Source organism: Crocodylus siamensis, chromosome 5 (genome assembly GCF_052110815.1).
Source record: "Crocodylus siamensis isolate JL-2025a chromosome 5, ASM5211081v1, whole genome shotgun sequence".
Classification (NCBI taxonomy): Eukaryota; Metazoa; Chordata; order Crocodylia; family Crocodylidae; genus Crocodylus; species Crocodylus siamensis.
In genome coordinates this window covers 167602254-167617505 of record NC_143399.1, presented here as the reverse complement: position 1 = coordinate 167617505, position 15252 = coordinate 167602254, and the positions used below count along the sequence as shown (strand labels likewise).

The window sequence follows — 15252 nt, the reverse complement described above, 5'->3', positions numbered from 1 at the left end:
CCAAAGGTTTTGCTTACAAACATTATATTGAGGTGGGGGGGATGAGAAACCCTGCCTGTGTTGTTTATGACTCTGGATATGTAGCATATAGCTTTAGTAATGCAGGCATTTTGAAAAAATTAAGTACAGTAATTAATCTCTGTACATTTTCATTCACCGAAGGTCTTTTTATCTTGTTAACGTGTTTGTTAGTTTGGGTTCTCAGTATCATGAATTTTGAATCTTCTGCAAATAGATATAACATGTCCTAATAGATTTTATAACAGTTCTCAATTCTTATTCTGTATTTACAAAGTCAGTCATTTAAACTTCAGTTTTAGGTTCCTATTCATTACTGGACAGTATTCAGTACCAATAAATGAGTTTTCCTGGTCTGCTTACCTCCATGGAGAGCGATTTCTTTAAGTGGTTTCCTAACCATTCCATACAGATCCATGCAAGGTCTCTTTTTTCTGTAAATGATACTGATGCTTACATGGGCATTATCACATTTGATTTACCTTCAAATGTTTAGAAATGGAATGTGTAGAATCAAAACATTAAAGACTAATTGTCTAATCTTGGGCTTTGTGTCCCAGACCTATGTAAATCCTTGACCTAGCAGCCTATGAAGTAGTTATTCTGTGGCCATTCTGTTTACAGTATGATCCCTAGACTGAGTTTTCAATCCATATAATCCACATATAACACTACTACATCCTGCCTATTTCTAGGCTGTTATAAAGATACCTTTTACCCCACAGTGCTCAGGACCTTTTAGGGAATAAAGAGTTTTCCTTTTTAACCTGCCTGTGCCCATTTCTCCATACAGTGATAGAATCATAGAACTGAGGTGAGGCTTCAAGGAACTTGCATGCTTCTGTTAGTGAGACAGATTTGTCCCAGAATAATTCTTACATTTCTGATGAATCAACCCAAGATTTCTGTTTAGAGAAAAAAAATTAGAGAGTTGTCTCGTTTCAGTCAGAGACAACACAATCTTAGTTGAGTGTGGGAATTCTGTTGATTTAATATCTAGTTTGGTCCCTGTCAAAATAATTTTGAAAACGAAGGAGTGGTGTCATGTAGGTAATCAATCTTGAAATACTTATTTCCTTTTAAAATATTGATCTGTTTGGCCTTGAACTTTAGAGAAGTGAGGGATTCTGAGTTTGCTTAGCTGATGCATGCCAAATATCCTCCAGCTCCAATGCTGTAAACACTTAAGGTGGTGTCTAATTCCACACACTTGCTTTTTGTCCCACTAAAGCCAGTAGAACTGTTTGTATGTGAATTTACACCTCAAGTTTTTGTTTCTAGTCCCTTGCATGCTGATTCTTTCTGTATAGCACTCCAAAATAAGATTACAAAACGATAGCTAGCTAGTTAGCTAGCTTTAGAGTTTTTGTTATATACATCCCAGTTTCTGTAAGTTAATGGACTCTCTGCTAGTGAATAAAAATGACTGTTTTTGATTGCCAATTTAACAAGTTATTTGAGAGAGGTCACTGGGTCTCCTGCTTTGGCACTGAGTTTTCTTATTATGCAAAACCTAGACATTTGTGTGGGCAGCCTACACCACAAAATACCGGTTCTGGCTGGGGTGCAGTTGGGCTCCCTGTCAGGGTAAGACAGGCCGTTGGTGTCGCATGAGCCATGTGACCCAGCTTTGAAGGGTGTTTGCTGGAGTGGAACAGGATGACCAACCACACACGGTAACTCCTGTGGGATGTTTTTTCCCCTTCCTGATCCTGAATCCTGCAAAGACCGAGGGAGGTAAACATTCAAAAGGGGCCAGCCCCAGTGCCCAGCCCTGACTGCTTGATGGGTGGACCCTGCCCCTGTGAAGCCTGTGGCAGAAGCGCCCCTCCCTGCACATGGCCCTTCGTGCCAACTACCAGCTGCTTTCAGCCTGCCCCGAGACAGGACCCGCACAGGTGCAGGGCCGGGGAACCGGGCCCGAGGGGAAGAAAGGGTCCACCAGACGTTCAGCAGGGAAACCGCAGGCCAGCAGCCGCAGCTCTGACCTTCCCGGGGGCGCTTCTCCCGTTTCTGGCAGAAGGGGAAGCGGAGCAGAGCTCGGGGGCGCCCGCGCCTGTCTCCTGCCCGCCTCGTGCTGCGTGCGCGGCGCGGATGCCGCCAGGCCCCGGGGCCGGCTCCGTCCCGCACCGTAGATCCCCTCAGGTAGGGCTTGAGCCCAGGCCTCCCGGGGGAGCGGGCGGCTGCCGATGCTTGGGGTGTAAATCACGGAGCCCGACTCGCCGCTGCCTCCCGCTGCAGCAGCTCAGCCCGCGCCGGGGCCCTGGCGGTGGGGGCCGCGGTTTGCAGCTGCAGCCAGCTCCCGCCCCCTCCCGGAGGCGGCGGCGGCAGCAGGAGCAGCAGCGCGAGCCACGGCGGAGCTGCGGCTGCGGCACCTGTCACGGCCGCCGGCTCCGCTCGGGGTGGGCTGCCGCGGGGCCCGGCCGAGCCATCGCCTCCCGCCGCCGCCGTCGCCGCCGCCTGCAATGGCGCTGGGGAGTGGAGGCTGCGGCTGCGGGCGGCCGGGCGGGCAGTGGCGGCGCGCGGCTCGGGCGCGGGAGCAGCTGTGAGCGGCCGCGCGGGTAAGGGGCCGCGGGGGCTTATGAGGCGGGGGCCGGGGGCTCCCTCCCCCTACCCCAGCCGGGACGTGGTGCCGCTGCCCCGTCCTGGGCTCCGGCCGCAGGCAGCGCTTGGCCGCAGCGCGGGCCCCAGGGCGCTGAGGACGGCGCTGCCGCCCCCTGCCAGCCTCGTCCCGAAACACGGGCGCGGCGGAGGTGCGTTGGCTGCCCGCGGCCTGGCGGGGCGCCCCGGCCACTGCGGCTCTTGCCCGGCCGGGGCCGCCGGTCCGAGGCGCGGAAGGAGCCGCGCGGGCTCGGGCGGTGCCGCCGGCTCAGCCCCCGGCCTGCAGCGCCCGCGCCCCTCGCAGGGGTGAGCTCTGCTTCCCGCTGCCCTTTGCCCAGCGCTCGGCGCGAGGGAGTGCCGCTGGCACTCGCCTGCTCCCTGCCTTTCTCGCCCTGATTTTGAATGCCTCATCTGTGCCAGGGCGGGGGGCTGGTGGTGTTTGTGGAGCGTGGACTGCCAGCCCTGAGGCTTTGGAAGGGACAGGTTAATACCTAGCACCGGGGCAGCTGCCTGGTTTTCTGTGAGCCGGCCAACTTTTTTTAAACCAGCCAATTATGGCATGTTCCCTTTGCTGTTTGCCCCTCTTCACAGGCATGTGTAGTGCTTGGTAGTGAGGCTGCCTGAAGGCTGCTCCCTGCATTTGTCACACAATTTCTGTTTCTAAATAGATACCCCTTTCTTCAAAGTGAGTAGACTTGAAGAGTACTTTATGCATGCCTTGATTCAATCCTCCTTTCTGTTGCAGGTTAAGTCGACCTTTGTTTTTGGAAGTCCTTGGCCTTGCCACTTGTCTGGTGTTACAACTACCTGCATATGTTTAGACAGTGTCTGCCAGATCAGCTGCTGGATATGGCTCTGTAGCAGACAAGAGTCGCCTGAGAGGTAACCACTTGCTTCTCCACCAGAATTTCAGTAGTCGCAGAAATTGGAGAGCTGTGTACATCAGTCATTATGTTCATTGGCTTTTCACTCCTGAAGTAAACATGATGAAAACAGAGTCTTCAGGGGAGAGATCAACCCTCCGAAGTGCCTCTCCTCACAGGAACGCTTACAGAACTGAGTTCCAGGCACTGAAAAGCACCTTCGACAAGCCAAAATCAGATGGAGACCAAAAAACAAAAGATGAAGGAGAGGCCTCTCAGCAGAGCCGGGGCAGGAAGTATGGCTCCAATGTCAATAGGATTAAAAACTTATTTATGCAGATGGGTATGGAGCCCAATGACAGCAGTGGAGTTGTCCCTAAAAGCAGGGGAAAAGGTGGACCCACATCTCCTCAAAGAAGGATTAGACCCAAAGAATTTGTGGAGAAAACAGATGGTTCAATTGTAAAACTGGAGTCTTCGGTTTCAGAACGGATTAGTAGATTTGATACTATGCATGATGGTCCTTCCTATTCCAAATTTACTGAAACTCGAAAGATGTTTGAGCGAAATGCTCATGAAATGGGACATTCCAATCGCTACTCCCCGAAGAAAGAGAAGGGAGTTTGTAATGAACTCCCAGATGAGCTGTGTGGCTCAAAGTCTAATAGGGGCAGTACCGATTCATTGGACAGTCTTAGTTCACGGACAGAAGCTGTTTCTCCGACAGTGAGCCAGCTCAGTGCAGTGTTTGAAAACACCGACTCGCATAATGTAATAACTTTGGAAAAGTCAGAAAATAATGAAGAATACTCTGTAACTGGTCACTATCCACTAAACCTGCCTTCTGCCGTCACAAATCTACCCTCTACTGTTGGAAACCTTGAGGGATTCAGTCCTATAAAAGAAACTAGTACCTGGTCTTCACCGGCCAAACAAAGTACAAGTTCAGTAGTTGTTGAAAACTCTCAGCAAAACAGTACATCATCAACAATAAGAGAAGAATCTGTAAGCAGTTTGCTGCTTTCAAAAACTAATGAAGAAATAAGACAGAATAAGGAAACAAGTTCAGATTCTGTTGATAACCGTGCAGCAAATAAGCAAGAGTCAGTCAATACAATTGATGGTGAAAAGTCTGAAGAGCTCTGTATGAGGAATAAGGCAAAAACAGATTTGGAAATTTCTTTACAACCAAAAGAACTTTCAGAAAGCGGGGAGAGTGCCCCTGACGGAGCTGAGGCTGTAGAATTGTCAAGAGGCTTAGCAGCAGGTGACGATGTAGCAACAGGTGTATCTTCTGAGTCCCACTATGATGATGCAAGTGGAAAGGAAGTGCAGGAAGATTTGAATAACTTTCAGAGTTCACATGTATATATGCACTCTGACTACAATGTCTATAGGGTCCGATCAAGGTATAATTCTGACTGGGGAGAGACAGGAACAGAACAGGATGATCAGGATGACAGTGATGAAAATAACTATTACGAGCCTGATATGGAATATGCGGAAATCAGTGGATTGCCAGATGAAGATGAAATTCCAGTAAACAGAAAAATTCAGTTTAGCTGTGCTCCAATTAAGGTAAACTACATTCCTCCTATATATCTTTGATTCCTTTTTAAATTTTATTTTGTTCAGGGGAGGTTTTGACAGCTGCATCTGGTTTTGAAAAGATCACTGAGGTCTTTTAGGTGCATATTTTTGTTAGAGTTGGCAAGTGAGCATAATTTCAAATGACTTACAGAGAGCTGAGCTCTGATGACCTTGTCTCATTTCCTAGCCTGCTTTATGGTTGATTAAGCTAACAGAAATTGAGAATGAGATCCTGGGTTTTGAAGCTTTGGAACTGAAAGGTGCATTCAGATTTATGTGACTACGAGCTATGATTACATGGTGATATGTAAACAATATACATTTGGTGACCTTCATGCTTATTTCTGATCTGAAAAAAACATATGGAACCTTTGCATTCTGAACAACAATTCTTATTTTAAAGAACATCTGTGAAGATTTAGAGCTACTGTAGTGAAACTGGAATGAAATATAATGTGTTGCTAAAAAGGAGTTTGGACTCACTAGTATTACACCATCTATCTTATCTGTCTGAATCGATAATTTATATAGGCTAGGTTCTTCATACCAGCTAGTCTATCTACATGCACAAGTGAAGTAGGCATTAATACATGTACTTTAACTTGCCTGCTTTGTCATATACTACAGGTAATTTTAAAGATTAATCTGTTTAAATCTACTCAGTGAAGTAAATGTTTGAAGTAATGTCTTACAACATGTACCACTTTGAGTGTTTCAAGTTCAGGGAAAATGTAGGTGGCAAGGTGTGTCAGTATACTAGCATGTCACATCTTAGGATAGGTTAAGTTAAGCATAGGTTGGGACTGAACTGCATTTGATAATCTTGGTCGCCAGTGTACATTTATCATTGAAGTGTTTGGCATGCTTGAATTCCTCAGAGACAAATTCTAGGCTGGTGGAAGGATTTTACAAACTACTGACCTTACATATCTGGATTTATATGAATGAGCAGGATTCTATTTTGGTTCAGTTTTCATTGATACACTTGTTTTATTTATGCACTGCTAAGGGCTATCAGATTAGAAAAGGGGCATTTTTACTGCTGCTTTTCACAGGTGTAGATGACTACACTAAGGAGAGAATAGAGGCCAACTGGGTCAAAGAAAATGAACAGATATAATTGAGGGTGTTATTAACAGGGGGCAGAATTTGACCTTGCTGTTAGAATGCTGTTGAACTCCATTTGAAGACAATTGCATTAAGCAGATGAAATGGTTTTGTATTATGGTAATGATATACAGTGTAGTCACGAAGAACACAGCTTGACTTTTCACATCATATGGTCAACTCAAAAGTCTGTCAGCTAGAAAAAAAAATCTTTTTATTTGTTTAAGCAAATATTGAAGTTGAAATTTGCTATCTGACAATAAGTGCAGAATCCTACAGTGTTAGTCATTGTTGATTTAATTTTTGTCCCGAAGTGGCACATGCAACAATGATCACTTATGAAACTAATAGAAATGTTTTTAAGGAATCTCCTGCAATAAATACCACTGTAGTGTCTGAAACTAGATATTGCAAAACAGCACATAATAGTGAAACTGATATTGTCTTTCTCTTTTGAAGTTGAATGGTGAGAAAATAAAGGAAAACTTAAAAAAATTATGACTGTTTTGGTAACTGAAATCATAGATATAAGAGAAACTTCTTTACCGGGTATGTTTTAAATAGGTATATATCTATGAAGCTTAATACTATTATGAAAGATATTTCTGAATGAAAAAACGGGATTTGACCCAGTGTATTTAAGAGAGAATTTTGTTCTTCATTTCTCTCAACATACTTTTTTATTTAAACAAAATATTAAATGCCAAAACCCCTAAGATTTGCTTGGCTAATATCATATGTGTGTTTAAATGTTTGAGTAAAAATCTCAAGAGTGTAATTTCAAGAGTTCAAACCTATGTGGATTACTTACATAATATGGTTAATCCCTTTCATTGAAAACAAGGTGTGAGGGCATTTTACTGTGAAGACTTCTCAAAAAGATTCTTTGCTGATGTTTTCTTCAGTAGTTCTTACAGACTAGACTCCTTCATTTTTTCCTGGACAGTCTACAGATTTATAGAAATAACATGTCTTAAGTCAATTTATCCTGAATCGAAAATAATTGCTTAAGGAAAAGTAACAAAGAGCCATCCATGGTCTAGTCTGACATTAGTTTTTTATATCCTTAAAATGGTAGAATTTATTTCTTATTATTTCCCTTTCTGAATTTTAAAGATCTTTCTGGCAGTAGCACAATTATCACAGTATGTGAGCTAAGCTTTTTGGCCATGTGAATGTCTCAAGCTGTTGAGCCAAAATAGTATGATATTATAGAAATGTGTTGTCTGGATTCATATGATGCATTTACCAAAGATGAAAGAGAAAGAGGAGTTGCTTTTTATGTAAACAAGCTGTATGATTGATCAGAGCTCCGGTATGAAACTAGAGATAGGCCTGTTGAAAGTCTCTGGGTTTGGGTCAGAAGGGAGAGCACCAAGGATGATATCATGGTGTGTGTCTGCTAGAGACCACCAGACTAGGAGAATGAAGTATATGAAGCTTTCTTCAAACAGCTGGTAGACATTTCTGGATTGCAGGCCCTGACTATCACAGGGGCCTTCAGTCACCCTGACATCTGCTGGACCGGCAATGCAGCAGTGCACAAACAATCCGGGAAGTTTTTGGAGAGTGTTGGTGTGACAGTTTCCTGGTACAAGTGTTAGAGGGGCCAACTAGGGACCATGCCCTTCTTGACCAGTTGCTCAAAAACAGGGAAGAATTGGTGGGGAAATGTAGTAGTGGATGGCAACTTGGGTAGCTGTGATCATGAGATGATTGAATTCAGGATCCTGAGGAAAGGAAGGAAGAGGAGCAGCAGAGCATGGACCCTGGAATTCAGAAAAGCAGACTTCTATAGTGTCCAGTTTTGGGCCCCCACTAGAGAAAGGACATGGACATATTGGGGAGAATGCAGTGAAGGGCAATGGAAATGCTTAGGGGACTAGGGCATGTGACTTCTGAGAAGATGCTGAGGGAACTGGGCTTGCTTAGTCTGGAGAAGAGAAGACAGAGGGGATTTAATAGCAGCCCTCCACCACCTGAAGGGTGGTTCCAAAGAGGATGGAGCTAGACTGTTCTCAGTGGTGACAGATGACAGAACAAGGAGCAATGGTATCAGGATGCAGCAAGGGTAGTTTAGGTTAGATATTAGGAAGAACTTTATCACTAGGAGGGTAGCAAAGCACTGGAACAGGTTACCCAGAGAGATGGTGGAATCTTCATTCTTGGATAGGTTTTTTTTTTTTGTTTTTTTTTTTTTGAGACCCTGCTAGACAAAGCCTTGGGTGAGACGATATCATTGGGGATGGTCCTGCTTTGAGCAGGGAGTTGGACTAGATGACCTCCTGAGGTGCCTTTCAGCCCTAATTTGCTAGGATTCTATAAGATTTTTATTTTTATTTCATAGTCATATGTAATAAGAATTGAACATAAGTATATAACTGCCCATCAGGAGAAAATAACCTCTAAAAGTAATGTGTAATTGATAAAGAAGATGTTTAAACAGTTATTTAATCTTTGGCTTTTCTTCTCTTTAAAGTTGATCTCTGTTTAGTTACTTCTGTGCTCTCTCTTGTACTTTGCTTCTGGTAATGGTCTGTACCACATAAGGAGAGAGGAGTGCTTGAGAAAGTAGTGTGTGTTGTCAGTGATCCAAAATTTCTACTCTGTTAGAGTTGTTGAGGGAAACATTTGGTTTGACTGTTAAAGAACAGGGCCTGTACCACTGAATTTAGAGGCAAAACTCTTCATATTTCAAGGGAAACAGAATTAGCCTCTCTGTCCTCCAAAAACTTTATTTACTATGAAAGCTGAAATATTAGAATAATCTTATGACAAAGGCTCCTTGCAGTAAATATTGTCTGACAAGTTTCTTTCATTCAAAGGATCAGGGAACATTCTTCCCGGATGCACCCCTGAGCATTCCTCATTGCCAAGTAGATCCTAGAAAACTTGTTAGCATGTGTAGGGAGGAAACCTACAATGGAGGAGGGTATATATAATTGTTCCAGTTTTCTCTGCAAAAAACCTCTGCAGCCCATTATTCATGTGAAAAAGGAAATGAGACTGTGCAGAGGATTTGTCTAAGAGGAAGAACTGCAACTAGGGTTGTGCAAAACTAGATGCTGCTTGATTGGCTTTCCTCTCTTCCTCCTGCATGCTTGGTGCTTTTGAGCTCTCTGTGGAAACTACAGTGGCAACAGGTTACAGGAAACTACAGTGGCTGTGTTACTTACAGCTGGTGACAGGGGGACTCGAGATACTGTCAAAGACTGTGGATCCCTGGTAACTTGTGATTCTTGTTCTCTGGTGTTCCTCCTCAGGTCCCTTTAAGCTTCATTCTCCTTCCTGTCTTACAGACTAATAAGGGGCCTGCACAAACTCAGGAGGGCAGCTCTGACCTAACAATACATTTTTTGTACAAGCTGGACAGGAAGCACTTTCCACTTCTCATCTCACAGGACTAAATGTTGAAAAAATTGAGTTTCATATTGTGTCAGTACTTTGCCTTGTGAAGTTGAGTAGGTCACATCATCTCCCTGTGTGTTACCTTACCCATCTGTAAATTGGAGGTGGTACTCTTCTAGCAGTCTGTGTAATACCAATTTAAATATTGTTCTGCTTCATGCATTTTTGCGTCAGAGGTATATAACCTTGTTCTGTGTCCAATTGTGTGACTCCATTCCAGAGGCAGCTCTGGGCAGTGCAACTGCTGTTATTTTTGGTGTCCCCTCCCATCCCCCAGATCGCAGGGCTGATGTCCTGGTTACCTCCCACCTCTTCCTTATGCTTCTGCTTAATTCTTGCTGAAAGTCTCTTGTAACCGTTCCTGATGCTTCAACCCCTGCATAACGTGTTTAAGGGACACTCTCTAGGAAAATATAGTGGAGTGCCGCAGACTTTTCAAAGCTAACCTCTCAGAAAAATAAGTTCAGTTACACATCGTGATCCTACATCGTTTTGTCCCCTCCCAAATGATTTGTCTCTCTGCATAAATAGTATTGAACTTCACAGTATGATTGTACTTGCTTTCCTTTACTACATGGGATGAATAGTGACATAGTTAAAAATGCTGACATTTAAAATACAGTATTGACATTGAATTGGAATTAGCTGTCATTGAAATGACTGAGCAGTTCATGCCTCAGAACTGTTGTTTCAGGGTCTCGGCACAGTCAGATGGACATAACTCAGTTGGTTAATTGGGATACTTTTTCAAGGTTTTGGCAACTATAGATGCATTTATTTTAAATGAAGGATGGGACTCAGGATAGCAGTTAAGCGGACTGTCTTCCCACAGAAGAAGACTTTTTATCCCCTTGCTAGTGGTAGATGTGCTTTGCTTGGTGGGAAATGTTGACATATAGGAATGAAGTTGTATAAATAAAAGTCTCACCTACTCCAATAATAAAAAAGGGTAAATTCTGTTTGTTTTCAAAGAATATAACCCAACAAAGTTCTCCTTGTATTCAAGGAACAGTACATACAGTGTGGGTGGCTGGAGGGTTAGTTCTGCAGTCGCATGCAAGGTTGTGCTAGTAGTTTTTCTGGCCTGTTCAGTGTGATGTATGCTGTGTCCCAGTGAAGCAGACCCACATGGCCATAGGAAGAATGTTTCCCTGTGAAAAGTGAACGGACAGGAGCTGTGCTGTGCTTTGGCCTTCCCCTCAGTATGGTGTCCAGCATTGCTGTTACTTTTCCAAAATATCAGGTTATGCACAACTGCCCAAAATCTACAGGCTTTTTGGACAAGGCTTGACAGATATACCCAAAAACCAGCTGATGAAGTTGCCAAGCAGAAATACATTAGTGATTGAAACCATAGCCGCTCCTGCACTACATGCAGCTCAGTCACTTTAGAAGTCCCTCTCAACCCCTAGGTCCAAAAAATTAGGATTTTTAAAATTAGGGTTTTTTTTTTGTCTTAACCCAGTATAAATGCTTCTATATAAAATAGGTCAATTAAAGCAGCACTCCAAAGAAATCCCTTGATCCTTTTCCCATAGTCCTCTGAGGTGTCCAGAGAATCCCCTGATAACCCTGCTTCAAAAGGCTTCCAAGCTGCCCTATGCTTTATAATGATAGCTGGGTTTCCTTAATCACCTTAACAGAACTGGCAGCCAAGCTCAAACCTCCCCAGAATGCTTGTACTTTCTGGGCACTTTTACATGTATTTCGGGGACTGGGGGGTGGGGGCAGTGTTTTAATTAGAGCGACTCTCAGAGCCGCTCTGGTGGTGAGGATGCTTGAATTAAAGTTTGCTTGATGACCTTTAGTTCAGGCACCCCCACTGCCATTTTTAAGCATGAGGACGCTGATGCATGAGATGTAGGAGGCTACTGGAGTGCAGCAATTGCTACGTAGTAGTAGAATAGTCTTTGTGCATACTGGGAAAACTATTATAGCTCCAGTGATGCTCACTTCACATGTGAAAGGTCTGCGTTACAGCAGAGGCCAGAGGAGGGGTAGTTATTTTTCAGAAGGAGAAGTGAAATTATGCAGAAAGCAACAAGGAGTAACTCTTTCTCTCCACTTGTCATAGGCATGTAGATTTGTCAAACCCTGCTTTTGACCATTAAACCCACCGTTAGAGCCCTCGTCTCTTCATCTGCTTCCATTTCTGTTTTTCCTCTTGTTTTCTACCTCTGATTTGCCTTTTTTTCCATTTTGCTTTATTTTTGGTTGTTTTTTTTACTTTTTATTCAACATCACTCCTTCCTAATTTAAAAAAAATTACCCATGCAATTGCAATACAAGGACAAAGTAGGAGAGCCAGGAATCATACTATGGGATAAGACCTGGTAGGAGGGAAGAGGACTCGTATTGTGAGCATCATAGGCCCTAGAATAGAGTTCCAAGTTTCCAATAAAACATACGTTTCTGTGAAATTTGTTTTTTGCTGTTCTGTTGAGTTTTCATAGTGTGTTTTGGGAAGTGTATCTGGGAAGATATTTCAAGGGGCTCCTCTATTTTCCAAACGTTTCTGTAGAAAGGGAGGATGTGGACACTAGGGGCATTTATAGACTTGCTCGGTGGGAAGAGGGGTGCTTATAACTAGAATGGCTCTGAGATCCTCTCTAATTAAAGTGCCCAAAGTGTACGTGTATCAGCATCCCCATGCTGAAAAATGGCATCATGGGTATTTTAAAGCGCTCCTGATGCCGTTTTTCAGTGCGCAGATGCTGATACAGGTGATGCTGGAGTCTTCTGGTGTGTGGTAATTACCATGTTCCAGCAGACTTGATTAGTTGAGTCTGCTCTGACATGCTGTAAATACAGCTCATTGGAGCACCTTTCTGCACATGTATAGGCACCTTACTGTTCTCATTTCAGACTCTCCTCACTCATTCCTTGCTCCTGGCCATATAATGAATTATATACTTCAGAGCACATTTGTTTTGCCAATATATGTGTCTTGATCAAATCAGAGTTTCCTCAAGAGCTCTGATTTACAAGATTTTTAAAGTAAGCCTTTAAACAGATTTACAAGAAGTATTGTGATTGTAGTACAGCATACAGAAATAGAAATGACAATTTGATGCAACATCGCTCTTCAGGATTTTTATATATAAAATTAATACATTTCTCCAAAAAAAAAGTTACCACCATGTACTTTATTTAAAGTTTGGTTCAAGGAATGTATTTTGCATGTAGATATTTCTGCTATTAATGGACATTACAACTGTATTTTTTTTATTCTTTGTTTACATCACTAAAACATATTCTGGAATACAAATGAAGGTGGAGAAAGAAAATTTGTAGGACTGTCTGACATTATATTTGCTTTAGAAATCTTTAGTTTGTAAAATGTTTCGAAATGCATTTTATTTTGATGCTTACTAGATAAAAGAGTAAAAAGATTCACAAATTGTGTGTAGCTGAAGAAAATGTTTAGTTGTCTGTTCCTTTGTTTTGGTATTGTTTAGGGTTTTTTTTTATTATTTGTTTTGTAAAAGATGGATGGATCCATTGATGCTAGACACTAATTAAGTCTGCCGGGCCCCAGACAATTTACAGTTAAGGCCTTGGTCCTGCCTACATTTAATCATGTGTTTTTTCTGAATTCACTCAAGTTATTCCCATGCTTGTTATCGCAGAAGTGCCATAGAAGACAGGAGTACTCAGAGGTCCAGAAAATGGCTAGGTGTTAAATTTCATAGATTTTATAGACATTTGGGCTGGAAGGGACCCCGGAGGATCATTGAGTCCAGTCCCCTACCCCAGGGGCAGGAAGTCAGAGGGGATCATAGGACCCCACATTGATGACCACTGGTTGAAACAGTGGTTTAAATGGAAACAGATGCCAACATTGAGAGCTGGGAGGAGCTGGCTGCCAAGCAACTGCCATGGTGTCACCACCTCAACCAAGCAGCAGCCCGTTTCGAGGTAAAGCCACTTGCCCTCAAAGCAGAGAAGAGAAGAACAGAGGAAGGAAAAGGAGGAGTCACTTCCTCGCGGAAAGACCTGTGACTTCTGCAGACAGATCCGTGGCTCAAGGATTGGGCTCTTCACCCACCTCAAGACCCATCCACGAGCTGGGGATAGGGTTCATCCTCCAATCGAGGGGTTGCCCATGCCACCAACAGGGCCGGGCTGGGCCGGGCCAGGCTTGACATGGTAGAACCTCCCTAATGTATTTGTTGCTGAGCCACAAATTTTGCAGTCCTTATAGAAAAGTGATGGTGTAAAATATTTATTTTCTGAAGTCAGTGGCAGTATCTGGATCCTAGAACGCCGAACAGTGTGACACATGAAAGTGCAAGTCCTATAACAAAATTCCTAATAGGTTATCCACACTGCAGTGCCGCTGAGCAATGGGACAGCAGCAAAGACAATACCTATATTTAAGAAATAGGAAAAAAAATCCTTCATGGAACAGCACAACCATTACTGTGACCTCAGTAGTATGCAAGGCTTTGCAACAAATTTTAAAGGAAAGAGTAATTAAAGATGGAAAAAAAATGGAAAATGAGCTGAAATGCATTGTGAATTTACCAAATGTGGCCCATGTCAGACTAGCCAGTTATTTGTCTGATAAGATAATACATTTATAAGGCAAGTAAAAATAAAATCTAATTAATCTTGGTATCAAAAAAGCATTTGTTGTGATGCCAGATGGAGAAAATTGATAGAGAAGATGGGTAATGAACTAGCTTAAGTAGAGGCAACAAAACAATGTGTTGTGCTGAAAGAACTGTTGAACCAGAGGGAAGATCCTTGTGAAATTTTTCAAAGATAAATCTTGGCACTGGTCTTATTTAATTACTTTGGCACAGAATTTTGCTAATGACAAAATAGGAGTCAATAGAAAGAAGGATTGGAATATTATATAGAAAGGATTAGTTGACCTTGAGGACTGTAGACCTAGAAGTGGGAGAAACTTGTTACAGTCAAAGGGACAGATGATAATAAGTGTTGCTCATCAGTTTGAGGTGACTGACGGGGGGAGAAAAACCTTGGATGTATCAGTCAATCACAAGATGCCTCTGAGCTATCAGTGGGAAGTGAACATGAAAAAAAATCAGATTTGGTATTTCCAGTAAAGATACGAAAGTGTTAATGGCACAAGAAAAATGGGTATAAACTGGCCATGTATAAATCTAGGCCAGATATTAGAAGAAAGTCTATAACCATCAGGGAGAGGAATGAGCTTTTGAAAAAAAACTTGCCAATAAGAATGGGGGGCAAAAATCAAACTATATAAGGTGATGCTTGAATAGGACTGGAAGACATGTTTGCCTATGATAGTGGGGGGCTTAACTCAAGATGCAGGCAGAAGAGCAGCTCTTGCGAAGCACCATGAGTTACAACAATCCCTTAGATCCAACAGACATTCACTGTTGAGTTCCAGGTGTTGGGGAATCGAGCCGGTGTTTAGGCTGTGAGCCTATAGCCACTCTCCCTTAGCAACACCCCTCCTCCCTCCCAGCCCCATTGTTGTTTTCAGAATGGGAGGGGGGGAAAGGGAGTGAAGGGAGCTCACTCTGGGGGTTGCCCAGCTGGCACTGGAGAGTGGGGCAGGTGGATTGGAGCCTACCTGTTCCTTGCCCTGCTGAGAGGGGGCCTGATGACAGTGCCCCGCTGCTGCCAGGCAACGCCAACAGCTGGGAGGGAGGGAGTTGAGCATGGTGGC

General features: G+C 43.3%; 1 protein-coding gene across 2 annotated transcripts in view; it reads left to right on the top strand.

Annotated features, from left to right (window-relative positions):
• The first annotated feature begins 2085 nt into the window (after positions 1–2085).
• The window catches only part of PPP1R9A (protein phosphatase 1 regulatory subunit 9A), a 247016-nt gene continuing 233849 nt past the window's right edge, over positions 2086–15252 (top strand). Inside the window, exons 1-2 of one of the 2 annotated variants that reach the window (XM_090046991.1) lie at positions 2086–2163; positions 3365–5060. In XM_090046991.1, the coding sequence (XP_089903117.1) occupies positions 3603–5060 (1458 nt within the window). In that variant the 5' untranslated portion in view covers positions 2086–2163; positions 3365–3602. Of the gene's footprint in view, positions 2164–2388; positions 2580–3364; positions 5061–15252 lie in introns of those variants that run through there. The other variant, XM_090046990.1, reaches the window with a different exon arrangement.